Genomic DNA, 15,189 nt, shown 5'->3' with positions numbered 1-15,189 from the left:
TCCAGAGACTTAAGCACTCACTGAGGGGGTGCTGCACTGTTGGAAGTGCCATCTTTCAACTAAGACATTAAACCACAGCACTATTATTCTTCTCACTGTAACTCCTGCCAAAACATGGTGGCTGATCTGAGCATGCACAGCTGTGCCCTCTGTGCCAGTACACCTCTGCACATGCGTGAAAAGCTTTTATATTTGGATGGACGTACATTGCCTGTGATGAATATGGTTGGAAGTTTAGCCTGAAGAGCAATAAAGCTATTAGGGACAGATATCCTCCCAAATTCCAATGTTGAGCCAGCCAAACTCAGTAACAGTAGAGTGCCCTGGTATACTGTGCACATCTCTGGCTCATGTATCGAATTGTTGAGTCTGCCAGAGAGGATAGACTGAACCCCAATCTCCCGTGGTTAAAACTCATCCCTAAGGAGACCCTACTTACACAGAGGTTGCACGAAATCACAAGAACCCAAGTCAAGCAATTATGACACACAGAATACTTTGAAGATTGTTTAGCTGATCAAGAACCATTCAAATACTTTGTATGAAACACTCTATTTCATAACAGCAAAATACTGCGGACGCTGGAAATCTGAAATGAAAACAGAAAATGCTGGTAAAACTCAGCAGGTCTGGCAGCATCTGTTTAGAGAGAAACAGAGTTAACGTTTCGAGTCCATTCTCTTCTTCAGATTCTTTATTTCATGCCTGGACTTCAAGTCTGCTATTAAATTTTATGCTTCAATTGCATTTACATGAAATTATATGTCGAGTTTAAAAAAAGAGGCTGGCTTTCACTGTTGCTTAAACAAGAGTAAAAACAGAGCTGTGATTATTTGAATGGCATCATTTTTGGCCCTGGCTGCTGCTGACACCATCGCTCGCCATGATGTAAGGGAGTCATCAGAATTGACCACATGCTTGGCGTTGGCTGCGCAGTTGGCAGCAAGCACAGCCTATTCCTCTCAAGTGGATCTAAAAGATCCCATGGCATTATTTAAAAAAGAGCAGGGGAATTCTCCCAATATTCTGACCAATATTTATCCCCCCAACCACCATCACTAAAACAGATCGCAATGTGATGACTTCTAACTGCCCTTCTGAAATGACAGATTTTGTCAGTCTATTTAATTTTGATTATTAGAAAAGGGTCATATGGTCTAGTGTTTCTGCAGGATCAAATAGTAATGACCACAGACTATTGGATAGCTATATTATCTTCCAGTATTTCCTACACCTCACCTGTGTGACACAGAGTTCTAACGTTACCATAATTTATTACCAATTACAAATTGCTTTGTATGGCTTGGTTTGCCTGAAAATAGTGATTAAAATCCGAGCCACAGTTTCTTGCTTCTCTGTTTATATATGAGAGTTAGTTGAGTTGAAAGTGGTCTTATTTCAGAACTTACACTCAGATAATCTTCTCCCTCCTCTAGGATGGTGACGATGCACAGGGCTACCCCAATAGAGGGGTAGGAAAGACCATTTGGCTCATGTAAGTCTGCTTTTTTGACTGATCTCTGTACCATCTTCTTGACTTCTCACCATATCCGCAGTTTGCAGCATCATGAATTTATTTATACAAATTGAGTCAACATTCTTTTCTCGTGGCTTATTTCATAAAGCTGTTGTAAGATAAACTAGTTAAATTCCCTCCTTATAACCATTCTCTGTATAAACTATCCACTCCAGTCAATTTTGTCAAATGTATTTCTTAAACACTCCACATTAAAGGCACTGTGTATAACACTTAGCTTGGGAGTCAGAGAGGCACACTAGTCAGCTGCTCGGAACCAGCACACGCTGAGTTCGAAAGAGAGTCAGAAAAATGGTCGCAGCAAAACCATAAGTTCATTGGTTGGTAAGCACCTACTGTTAGGGACTGTCTTTAAATTGCTGTAAATTAGAAAATGTTATTTTTAAGGAAGTAGCTATATTGGGATTTAAGTGTGAAACACCAGGAATAAGGGGAAGTCAGGGCCTGTATAATAAAGTAATATAAGTAAACCAAAGTAAAATAAAGTTAAGACATGGCAGGGCAGCTCAGTCGATTGGAATGTGTAGCCTGTAATATGTGGGACATCATGGGCACTACTGGTGTCCTAGAAGACCACGTGTTCATGAAGTGCTGCCAGCTGCAGAAACTTGTGCTCCGGGTTTCAGAGCTTGAGTGGTGGCTGGTGTCACTGTAGTATGTTCGTAAGGCTGAGAGCTATGTGGATAGTGAGGTGATCACACCGCAGCTTAGGAGCCTAGAGGCAAGGGAACTAGGCAGATAGTGCAGGAGTCCCTTGGGGTCGCGCTCACAAATCGTTTTTCCATTTTGGAAGCTGGTGAGTGTGCTGGTTCCTCGGAGTACAATCAGAACCAAGTTTGCAGCACCGTGAGTCGCTCGACTGTATAGGAGGGGAGGAAGAAGAAAGGAAGAGCAATAGTGATAGGGGATTCATTAGGCAGGGGAACAGACAGGCATTTCTGATGCTGTAGGCGTGACTCCAGGATGTTGTCTCTCTGGTGCCAGGGTCAAGGATGTCACCAAGCGGCTGCAGGACATGCTTCTGGGGGAGGGTGATCAGCCAGAGGTCGTGATCCACGTTGGTACAAATGACTTGGGTAGGAAGGGGGATGTGGTCAGAGCTAGATCAAAAATTATCAAGCAGGAATTCAAATGTAGTAACCTCTGGAATGCTCCCAGTGCCACATGTAAGTGAGTACAGAAATAGGAGGATAAGGTAGATGAATGCATGACTGATAAAAATGGTGCAGGAGGGAGGGCTTTAGATTCTTGGGACACTGGGACTGGCTCTGGTGAAGATGACACTTGTACAAGCTGGACGAGTTGCACCTGAATAGAACTGAGACTGAATTCCTTGCAGGGCGTTTTGCTCGTGCTGTTGGGAGGGCTTTAAACTAACTTAGCAAGAGTGAGGGAACCAGGAGAGAATATTAAAGAGGAATACCAGGGTGCACAAAATACTAGGAGAGACAGATAGCACCAATATAGAGAAAAGTAAGGTAAAAGGTGGAACCAGAGTAAGGGAGAAAGTCATGAAGTCTGTATCAGGGTTACTGTGTATGAATGTGAATGCACAGAGTATAGTAAATAAGATTGGAGAGTTACAGGCACAGATTGCTATGTGGAAATATGTTGTGTTGATAACAGAGACCAGGCTCAAGGAAGGGCGGGACTGGCTGTTAAATGTTCCTGGTTACAAGATGTTCAGAAAAGGAGGAGGGTTGGCAGTATTGGTAAAAGAGATCATTGCAGTGCTGGAGAAAGAGGATGTTCCAGAGGGTTCAAGGACAGAATCAGTTTTTCTAGAACTAAAGAACAAAAAGGGTGCAAATAGATTGCTCAGTGTAGTCTATAGACCGCCATCTAGTGGGAAGTATGTGGAGGAACAAATCTGCAGGACAATTACAGAGAGATGCAAACATTATAGAGTAGCTATAATGGGGGACTTTAATTACCCGAATGTAGACTGGGACAGTGGTAGTGTAAAGAGCAGGGAAGGACAAACATCCTTAGATTGTGTTCAGGAGAATTTTCTACAGCAGTAAGTGTCCCGTCTAACAAGAAAGGATGCACTGTTGGACCTGGTTCTCGGAAATGAGGTGGGCCTCAAGTGTCATTAGGGAACATTTAGGAGACAGCAAACATTGTATCATAAGGTTTAGGATAGTGGTAGAAAAGGACAATTAGTAATCCAGAGTAAGAATAATTAACTGAGCCGACTTCAGTGGGGCAAGAACGAAGCCACATGTGACTGGAACCAAAGGTTGATGTGAAAAACTGTAACTGAACAAGGGGCTACCTTCAAAAAATAAATGGCTTGAGCACAGTCAAGGTATGTCCCTCAAACGGGGAAGGTAGGGCAAACAAATCCAGAGCTCCCAGGATGAAAAAGGAGATGGAAATTAAGATAAGGAAGGCAAAATGTACTTATGACAGGTGTCAGGTAGAAAATACAATTGAGACCCAAGTGGAATACAGAAATTCAGAGGGGGAGTGACAAAGCAAATAAGGGAACAAAGGGGGATTATGAGAAAAGACTGGCAGCCAACATAAAGGGGAATCCCAAAGTCTTCTATAAGCACATAAATAGTAAAAAGATGGTAAAAGGAGCAGTAGGGCCTATTACGGACCAAAAAGAAATTTACACATTGAGGCAGGGGGCATGGCTGAGGTGTTAAGTGAATACTTTGCATCTGTCTTTACCAAGGAATCAGATACTACCAAGGCCATGGTGACAGAGGAGGAAACTATGTCACTGGAAGGTTTCAAAATGATGAGAAGGAAGTGTTGGATAAACTGTTGGTACTTAAAGTTGACAAGGCACAGAGGCCGGATGAGATGCATCCAAGGATATTGGAGGAAGTGAGAATGGAAATTGCAGGGGCACTGGCCATAATCTTTCAGTCTTTCCTAGACTCTGGGGAGGTGCCAGAGGACTGGAGAATTTGCAAACATTATGCCCTCGTTCAAAAAAGGTAAGGATAAGCCCAGCAATTACAGACCATTCAGTTTAATTTCAATGGTGGGGAAGCTTCTAGAAACAATTATTCAGAATAGAATTAATAGTCACGTGGAAAAATGTGGGTTGATTAGGAAGCATGAATTTCTAAAGGGAAAATCATGTTTGACAAATTTGCTGGAGTTTTTTGAAGAGGTAGCCGAGAGGGTTGATGAGAGTGATGCTGTTGATGTGGTGTTTCATGGGCTTTCAAAAGGCATTCGATACAGTGCCACACACCAGTTCTGTCGAAGGGTCATGAGGACTCGAAACGTCAACTCTTTTCTTCTCCGCCAATGCTGCCAGACCTGCTGAGTTTTTCCAGGTAATTCTGTTTTTGCCACACAACAGACTTGTGAGAAAAGTTATAGCTCATGGAACAAAAGGGACAGTAACAACGCGGATACAAAATTGGCTGAGTAATAGGAAACAGAGTAATGGTCAATGGATATTTTTCAGGCTGGAGGAAGGTTTATAATGGAGTTCCCCAGGGGTCACTATTGGGACCCTTGCTTTTTCTGACATATATTAATGATCTGGATTTGGTGTGCAGGGGACAATTTCAAAGTTTGTGGATGATACGAAACTTGGAAGCATTGTAAACTGTGAGCGGGACAGTATAGCACTTGAAAAGGACATAGACAAGTTGGTGGAGTGGGCAGAGAGGTGACAAATGAAGTTCAATGCAGAGAAGTGTGAAGTGATACATTTTGGTAGGAAGAACATGGAGAGACAATATAAAATAAGGGGTACAATTCTTGAGGGGTGCAGGAGCAGAGGGACCTGGGTGTATGTGTGCATAGATCATTGAAGGTGGCAAGACAGGTGGAGAGAGTAGTTAATAAAGCACAGTATCCTGGGTTTTATTAATAGGGGCATAGAGTATAAGAGCAAGGAGATTATGCTAAGCTTATATAAGACATTAGTTACACCTCAGCTAGAGTATTGTGTGCCATTCTGGGTGCAATACAATGGAAGGGATGTGAGTATTAGAGAGAGTGCAGAAGATATTTACAAGAATGGTTTCAGGGATGAGAAACTTATGAAGATAGATTGGAGTGGTTGGAACTGTTCTTGGGGTGAAGAAGGCTAAGAGGAGATTTGATAGAGGTGTTCAAAATCATGAGGGAGCTGGTTAAAGTAGATGGGGAGAAACTTCCCGCTTGTAAAAGGATCAAGAATGAGAGGGCACAGATTTAGTGATTTGCAAAAGAAGCAAATGTGATGCGAGAAGAAACTTTATCGCGCAGCGAGTGGTTCGAGTCTAGAATACACTGCCTGGAAGAGTGGTGGAGGCTGGTTCAATCGGGGCATTCAAGAGGACATTAGATAAATATTTGAAAAGAAACAATGTGCAAGGGTAAGAGAGGATTTAGAAATACATAATATAGCCAAACTCAGTCAGCATAGCTTTATGAAGGGGAAATCATGCCTGACAAATTTATTAGAATTCTTTGAGGAGGTAACAAGCAGGATAGTTAAAGGGAAACCAGTAGATGTAATATATTTGGATTTCCAAAAGGCATTCGATAAGGTACCGCACATAAGGCTACTTAATAAGATAAGAGCGCGTGGTGTTAGGGATAGTATATTAGCATGGATAGAGGATTGGCTAACCTATAGAAGACAGAAAGTTGGGAAAAGGGGGACATTTTCAGGATGGCAACCTGTAACTAATGGAGTACCACAGGAATCAGTGCTGGGGCCACAATTATCTACAATATATATTAACGACTTGGATGAGGGAAATGAATGCACTATTGCCAAGTTTGCAGATGACACAAAAATAGGCGGAGATCAACTTGGAATTTTATTTCATGCCATTTCTATATACTTAAGTTGCATGTTAAGTTTCTCACTAAAATGTTTTACTGACCATTGTATTGCAGTAGACATATTGGATGATATTTCAAAGCTTCTGCAGCTTTGATTAGGAAGTATTGGCCGCTCCTACAGTTTCTTTTTTGGTAGGAAAATGGCCGAAGACCCACAGAGAAACTTCCGTTCTCACTATTATGAAAAGGTTGGATTTCGTGGTGTTGAAGAGAAGAAATCCCTTGAGATTCTGCTGAAGGATGATCCGTTAGGTAAACCTAAAGTACATTCAATATACAGCTATCTTAGGTAATAAACAAAAAGGTCACCTGAAATTGCTGATGGTGAAGCATGTTGGTGCTCCAAAGTCTAATCCAATGAGTGATCAAACATAGATTTGATTTCTGAAGAATGGAGAAAGAAAGAATTTTAAAAGTTTGTGTAAAATTTATGCTTCCTGATCTGCAAAAACTTTTAAAATAATCATTTTGCATTATTACATAAGTTTTTATAAAAGCACGTTCATTTGGTAAATAATTTGTATGACAGAGAATTAAGACTAGTCTGTCCCCTCAGGACATCAAGGCCCAGATTTTAATTTCACTAAAGTGCTACGAGAAGGGGGATTCTGATAGAATGTGGGAAAGCTGAGCATTCCCAATTTTAATTGTCCCACCATTGGGTGACCAAGCCTTCAGCTCCCAGGACCCTCAGTCTGCTTCCAATTCCAAAGAGACCAGGCAGTTTGGACTGCCTCAAGATACAAGCATCTTGCACAAACCTGCAAAAATGTCTCTTTTCAGTCTGCGCCCCTGCTGCATATTAATGGAGTGGAAAACCTGTGTGTTGACAAGTACTCCTGGTTATCTTGGGATGCTTGGATTGCCACACGTTTGTGCAGTTGGTGAGAACTTGCACCCAGGGCATGGCAACCCAATCTGCAAGGCCGAACGCCTGCTCATTCTTACTAGCATCACTGGTGGCAAAGTTGACATAATTGCCTGCCCTAGTGAACGACAATCAGTCACGTTTCATGCATTTGTCGAGGCCCAACCATCTTCAGCTGCTTCATCAATGATCTTCCTGCCATCATAAATCAGAAATGGGGATGTTTGCTGATGATTGCACAATATTCACCACTCACGACTCCTCAGATACTGAAGCAATCCGTGACCAAATGCAGCAAGACCTGGACAATATTCAGGTTTGGGCTGACGAGTGGCAAGTAACATTTGCGTCACACAAGTGCCAGGCAATGACCGTCTCCAACAAAAGAGAATCTAACCATTGCCCTTGACATTCAATGGCAATCCCAATTCTGAATCCACCACTATCAACACCTGGAGTTTGCTATTAACCAGAAACTGAACTGGACTAGCCATATAATCACTGTGGCTACAAGTGCAGGTCAGAAGCTAGGACTTCTGTGATGTGTAACTCACCTTTTGACTCCCCAAAACCTATCCACCATCTACAAGGCACAAGTCAGGAGTGTGGAGGAATTTTCTCCACTTGCCTGGGGACTCAAGAAGCTCTACATCATCCGTGCTTGATTGGCACACCATCCAAAAACATTCACTTCCCCCCACCACTGACACAGTGGCAGTAGTGTGTACCATCTACAAGATGCACTGCAGGAACTCACCAAGGTTCCTTAGGCAGCACCGTCCAAACCCATGATCACTACCATCTAGAAGGACGAGGGCAGCAGACACATGGCAACACCACCATCACCTGAAAGTTCCCCATCAAGCCATTCACCATCCTGACCTGGAAATATATCACTGTTCCTTCAGTGTTACTGAGTCAAAATCCTGGAACTCCCTCACCAACAGCACTGTGGGTGTACCTACACCACACGGGCAGCATCAATTCAAGAAGGCAGCTTACCACCACCTTCTTGAGGGCAATTAGGGATGGGCAATAAATGCTGGCCTGGCCAGTGCACCTTCATCCCATTAATGAATAAAAAAAATTGTGGGCAGGAGCTGGAAGATCCTGCAATGCACTGGCAGAGCCCAGTGGTAAAAAATGTTAAGTGTGGTGGTGACTTTGACACCACTGGTACAAGATGTTTGGAATGGACTCACAGTTCCAGATGTACAGTGATAAGGTGAAGATGGACAAAGAAATGAAAAAGGACAAATAAATTCACAAATCCAACAACATAAAAATATAACAGTTTTACACCAAATTACTATAACCAGGAAATCGAGAAATCTAATCAACAGCTGAACTGTTTCTTAAATTGATGCTCTTAAACTTCAACATCAGGAACCATTATTTGGCTACCATCTTTTAACAGATAAAATATTTTCTCCTGGAGTTCAACTGAAAAAGTAGCAGTGTTAACTATACACTCGTACAAACAGAATGTCAATGTTTCTCTTGACCTCGATTTGTATTTCATGTACCAAAGGCATACATTCATTTTATCACTTATTTCAAATTTGAAAGGATAATCTTAAACTTCTTTCTCTTTCTAAAAGGGTTATAGGGGAAACATTTTTGTGTTACCATTCAGTCCAGCAGCCAATAGTTTTTCTACTATGACCCTGACCCTGACATCCTGAGACACTGGTGCTCATATGTCAAAGAAACTAGGCCCATGCCTCATGTTACGTAGATAGGGCCTCTTGCAAGCTGCACCACTCCGCTGGTCCCCTCTCCACAGTGCAGCTACAGGCCCGTGAGCAGCAGGCTGTTGTGTGTGCTGCTCCTACTGCTGCTGATAGTCATCTTTGTCCTACTTTGAGGTCTAATCTAAAACAACGTAAGCAGGACCCAACCTGATAGCCCAGCAGATATGGAAACAGCTGAGCATTTATTGGCACTTTTGCATGAAATTGGTTTAGACTCCTCATTTGTTGCTGTGTACTTTCACTGGTGAGTTTCAGGAAGCTGGCGAAACCCATGGACCCTATTATTAAAGTGAAAGCGGCTCTAATTTAGTGTTTAGCTTAGGAAAATGACAATCCATTGTTTGTGATAGCTACCATACTGCAGTCAAATGCGGAAGTCAGTGGGATGGGGCTGTCTTCCTGACACATCCTTGGTTTCACCAATTTTAATCCACAGCCCTCACCTGAACTCTGACACTATGGATTGAAATTCAGCCCTCAGAGTCAGCCACATTGTGTGGAACGGGACTTGCATTAAGCCAGTCTGGATAGCTACTTGAGTTTCGCAATTTGTCATGGTGAGATTTGAGTTATTGATCTGTGGGTTATTAGTCTAGCAATTTAACTACTGTAGTGCTATTCTATTAAATTAAAACTGGTGGTAAAATGGTCTTATTTATTACATCCCATGTCTGGGATTGACAAATTGTTGAATTAGCAGTAAATGTGAATCTTGTGGCACACTGAGATTTTCTAGTCTTGTTCTTTTTGGAAAAAAAATGAAGTAGCTTTTCACAGTTCTGGTGATAAGCTGTGTTTTTGTTGCGAGAATGAATAACAGCAAACCAAGCTTTAAATGCTTTATATCAATTCTATTAAGGATAAAATATAATCAGTAATTTTTTTTTTTGCAGATGTTGAGAAGCTCTGCACTTTTGCTCAACGCTATCCTCTTCCCTCCATGTATCGTGTTCTTGTGTGGAAAGTATTGCTTGGTATGTCTAAATGATCTTCTAATTAAGCTTTTCAGTACAAACCATATTTATTGTGGATGAAATCTGTAATTGCTTTGGCCCTTGTGTATATGCTGAGCTTAGTTCTATTATTGATAAGCTAACAGTAATTATTCACAGAATCACAGAGTGCAGAAGAGGCCCTTCAGCCCAATGAGTCTGCATCGACACATGAGAAATACCTCACCTACCTACCTACCTAATCCCATTTACCAGCACTTGGCCCATAGCCTTGAATGTTATGATGTGCCAAGTGCTCATCCAGGTACTTTTTAAAGGATGTGAGGCAAACCGGCTCCACCACCCTCCCAGGCAGCACATTCTAGACTGTCACCGCCCTCTGGGTAAAAAAGTTTTTCCTCACATCCCCCCCAAACCTCCTGCCCCTCACCTTGAACTTATGTCCCCTTGTGACTAACCCTTCAACTAAGGGGGACAGCTGCTCCCTATCCACCCTGTCCATGCCCCTCATAATCTTGTATACCTCAATCAGGTCGCCCCTCAGTCTTCTCTGCTCCAACGAAAACAACCCAAGTCTATCCAACCTCTCTTCATAACTTAAATGTTTCATCCCAGGCAACATCCTGGTGAATCTCCTCTGCACCTCCTCCAGTACAATCACATCCTTCCTATAATGTAGAGATCAGAACTGCACACAGTACTCCAGCTGCAGCCTCACTAAGGTTCTAGACCTCCCTCTTTTTGTAATCTATGCCTCGATTGATAAAGGCAAGTGTCCCATATGCCTTTTTTACCACCCCACTAACATGCCCCTCTGCCTTCAGAGATCTATGGACACACACGCCAAGGCCCCTTTGTTCCTCAGAACTTCCTAGTGTCATGCCATTCATTGAATATTTCCTTGTCAAATTACGCTTTCCAAAGTGTTTCACTTCTCACTTTTCAGGGTTAAATTCCATCTACCAGTTATCTTCCTTCCTATCTGATGCACAGTTTCATTAAAGTAAGTTTAAGAATTCAAATGTGTAACAATGTGACCTATCCATAACATTAGAAGTCACTTCACGCTTCTTGCAAACCAGGTTTTACTCATCTGATTGAGGCTGCTGCCCCCTCTGAATAATTGTGTTACTGATTTCTCAGCCTAGAACCTGGATGATTCCGCACCTGTTTTCGGGCATTAAATGGGCACCTATGCCGTCGATAATCAGAGAGGAAACACACACTTATTACGTACTGGAAGTGCACCAGATGCCATGTTGGTATAGGCAAAATGGGTGTCCTGGGCTGATGCCTGAAATAGGCATTCATCCCTTTGCATATGCAAACAAAGGGCCTAACGCCTACTGGAGATCCCCTATACTGGTGATGTTTAAGAAAAAACAGGTTGACATATGGCCTGACCAACGATCCTTAAAGTGAGCATTGCAGGCTGCCGCCAAAAAGGTAACTTTGTAATAAGCACTTACCTCAATGCAGTGGGCATGCTCCTCTCACCTCCAAGTTAAAACAAGTGGTGCTGCTAGTAGCTTGGTATACGAGACGTTTATTCAAAGAAACCAGCACCAAAGAGTGAAGTTTGTAAGAAAGTGTTCACTTTGAATGTTTTTACTGTGGGTGTAAATAGAGATGTGAGGGATTATGAAGGATTTGTATTTGAAGAGGAAGGTACTCCATTTTTGTGCAAGGAGGAACCTAGAATGATTGTTATCGTAAGGGATATGGATTCAAAATGTTAGCAAAAGATTTAGACTTTCTTCAGAAAGTTTGCTGGATAAAAATGTATTGATAAAGGGTATTGGTGTGAAGTGTGTCTCTATCCCATTGTGTGGTATGAATTTTAATTGTGCTCTGGTAAAGAAATCTGTTTTGTCAGTATTGTTTCTAAATTGTCCATTAATCATGTTGATTTTGTATTGGGAAATGATATAGCAGGCAGTGTCGTTTTGTCCACAATCTGGGACAGTATGCCACAGTTCAGGAATGGTGAAAACCTCTTGAATATTTGTGATCCAGTTGAGCAAGGAATTGATCCAAGTAAAAATATTGATGTTTCCATAATATTAGGCAGCAGAAGTTCCAAATCAAAGTTTTTCACAGAACTGAGACTGCAAAGTGACTCTGAGGGGTTAATTACACACAACACTGAATTAACAATATGATAAAGGCAAAATATTGTGGATGCTCGAAATCTGAAACAAAAACAAAAAATATTGGAAAAACTCAGCAGGTCAGAATTCCCAGAATCTGATCTGCTCTTGTAGCCACGGTGTTTATATGATTGGTCCAGTAAAGTTGAGTCAACAGTAACCCCCAAAATATGGATGGTGGATTCAGCGATAGCAATGCTGCCAAACCTTCACCCGTGCCTCTCTAATTTTTAGGCCAATTCAAAGCAATCCTGGTTGGCTTCTTGCATTCTACCCTCCATAAACTTGAGGTCATCCAAAACTCTGCTCCCTTTGTCCTAACCCGTACCAAGTCCCATTCATCCATCATCACCAACTCCTTGTTCAGTAACATCTTGATTTTAAAATTGTCCATTTTCAAATTCCTCCAAGGCTTCACCCATCCCCATATCTGTAGTCTCCTGCAGCCTCACAGTCCTCTGAGATATTAGCGTTCCTCCAATTCTGGCCTCTTCAGCATCTCCCATTTTCAAATCCAAAGTTCTGTCTGCAAAAGTAGATTTTCATTGCTTTTCACATGTGACGTTGCAGGCTCAGTTTTTAAAAGTTTGTTCAGATTTTAGCTTTTGAACCTCCATATTGTCCACCATGTTTGTAGTCTCTTCATTATTATTATGCCTGTCAGTGTTGAGGTACCGAAATCCAAGCAGCTGAACAGAGTTCAAAAGATCATTTAAAAACCTACAGTGATTGGCATAATGTGGTTTGTGAATTGCATTGAAGACTTGGTGTTAGAAAAAATGAATTCCAAAATGAGAAAGTTGTTAATATTGCTCAAAAGGAATTAAATAAAATTTGTTTGGAATGAGTATTACAATTATTTAAAGATCAGACCAAACAGCCTGTAATACAGAACTTTAATATTGCTGAAAAGGAAAAACATGTTGCTGAAGCTTTTTGATTTGTACTCATTGGGACAAAGGCAAGAATGCCAAATTTCAAACAATCACAACAATTCATTTTACTTCAAAAGGGTGCTGATTGGTCGGCAAGTCAACTCTGACCAAGGTGTTGCCATGGAGAAAGAGACCAAACTTGAATATCAAACTTTTCAGCTTGAATATTAAAAGTATCAGTCCATTTTTTTTAAGTGGCCAAGGAGAATTTTTACCAATGAAGGAGCAAGTTGGCACAAAAATGAAGTTGTAGTGAACTTATCTCAAAAAGAAAATTACAATGCTTGAGTCTGGAAAATGAAATTAAAAATGAAGAGATGGTTTAATCATGGAAAACCTTATTTTTGGATTTAAATAATGAAGAGACTACAAACATGGTGGACAATATGGAGGTTCAAAAGCTAAAATCTGAACAAACTTTTAAAAACTGAGCCTGCAATGTCACATGTGAAAAGCAATGAAAATCTACTTTTGCAGACAGAACTTTGGATTTGAAAATGGGAGATGGCCAGAATTGGAGAACGCTAATATCTCAGAGGACTGGGAGGCTGCAGGAGACTACAGATATGGGGATGGGTGAAGTCTTGGAGGAATTTGAAAATGGACAATTTTAAAATCAAGATGTTACTGAACAAGGAGTTGGTGATGATGGATGAATGGGACTTGGTACGGGTTAGGACAAAGGGAGCAGAGTTTTGGATGACCTCAAGTTTATGGAGGGTAGCATGCGGGAAGCCAACCAGGATTGCTTTGAATTGGCCTAAAAATTAGAGAGGCACTGGTGAAGGTTTGGCAGCATTGCTATCGCTGAATCCACCATCCATATTTTGGGGGTTACTGTTGACTCAACTTTACTGGACCAGTCATATAAACACCGTGGCTACAAGAGCAGATCAAATTCTGGGAATTCTGCAGCAAAACCTATCTCCTGACTTTTCAAAGCCTGTCCACTATCCACAATGCACAAGTCAGGAGTATGATGGAATGCTTTCCATTTGCCTGGATGGGTCCAGCTCCAACAATACTCAAGAAACGTGACCCCACCTAGGACAAAGCAGCCTGCTTAATTAACACTCCATCCATCACCTTAAACATTCACTCACTCCACCAGTGGTGCACAGTGGCTGCATTGTGTGCCATCCAAAGATTCACTGCAGCAACTTGCCAAATGTCCTTCGACAGCACCTTCCAAACCTGTGACCTCCACCTAGAAGGAAAAGGAGAGCAGGCACAGGGGAACACCACCAGCTGCAAGTCACATACATTTTGTCTTGGATCTATATCACCTTTCTTTCATTATCATTGGGCCAAAATCCTGGAACTCCCTCCCCAACAGCAGTTTAGGTGTACCTACACCACGTGGACTGAAATGGTTCAAGAATCTGGCTCACCACCACCTTCTGGAGGGAAATTAAGGATGGCCAACAAATGCTGGCCCTGCCAGTGACACACTCATCCCATGAATGAATGGAAAAATAAAATAAACTGAGACATGGACTGCGTTTGGGAATGTTATAGAGTTGGAGATAGGCAGTCGTAGTGTAGGTACGGGAATGTGGTTGGAAGCTCACCCTGGGGTCAAATATGACACCAAATTTGGTTAAGCCTCAGCTAGCTGCCAGTGAGGGATGAAGCTGGGGACTAATGGACAGAGTTTATGTTGGGGACCAAAGCCAATTTATTTGATATTCCTGGTGTTAAGTTGGAGGAAATTTCTGCTTATCCATTATTGGATGTAAGGCAAGTAGCCTGACAATTTAGAGACATTCAAGGAGTTGAAAGAGGTACTGGTGACGTACAGCTGGATGTCATCGGAATAAGAGTGTAAACTGATGCTGTGTTTTCAGACAATTTCACTGTAAGAGATAACATGTAGATGAGAGATAGTAGGATATCAAGAATAGTTCCTTGGGGAACACCAGGGTAACAGCACAGGTACAGGAAAGAAGCCATTGCAGGTGATTCTCTCTCTTGTTACATCTGGCTAGGTAAGGGAACCTGGCTTGTGCAGCCCCACCCATTTAGATGTTGGAGAAGCACTGGAGGTGGATGGTGTAATCAACCATTTCATAGGTTGCAGAAAGGTTGAGAAGGGATAGTTGGCTTTTGTCACAGTCAAATATGATCTTATTTGTGATTTTGATGAGAGCTGATTTGGTACTGTGGCAGTGTTTGAAGGA

At 41.9% G+C, this 15,189-nt stretch overlaps 1 protein-coding gene across 4 annotated transcripts in view; it reads left to right on the top strand.

Moving 5' to 3' along the window:
• tbc1d7 (TBC1 domain family, member 7) overlaps positions 1-15,189 on the top strand; it is a 65,163-nt gene that overhangs the window by 9,279 nt on the left and 40,695 nt on the right. For all 4 annotated transcript variants that reach the window (XR_005942667.1, XM_041184970.1, XM_041184971.1 and 1 more), the window contains 3 exons: positions 1,437-1,495; positions 6,404-6,601; positions 9,865-9,945. Coding sequence is in view for 3 of the 4 variants with exons in the window: in XM_041184970.1 (XP_041040904.1) it covers positions 6,490-6,601; positions 9,865-9,945 (193 nt within the window). In the remaining variant the exon portion in view is untranslated. The remainder of the gene's footprint in view (positions 1-1,436; positions 1,496-6,403; positions 6,602-9,864; positions 9,946-15,189) is intronic.

Source organism: Carcharodon carcharias, chromosome 3, assembly GCF_017639515.1.
Source record: "Carcharodon carcharias isolate sCarCar2 chromosome 3, sCarCar2.pri, whole genome shotgun sequence".
NCBI classification, from domain to species: Eukaryota; Metazoa; Chordata; class Chondrichthyes; order Lamniformes; family Lamnidae; genus Carcharodon; species Carcharodon carcharias.
Note: the sequence above shows the minus strand (reverse complement) of the source record. Positions and strands in the feature narration are given on the sequence as shown.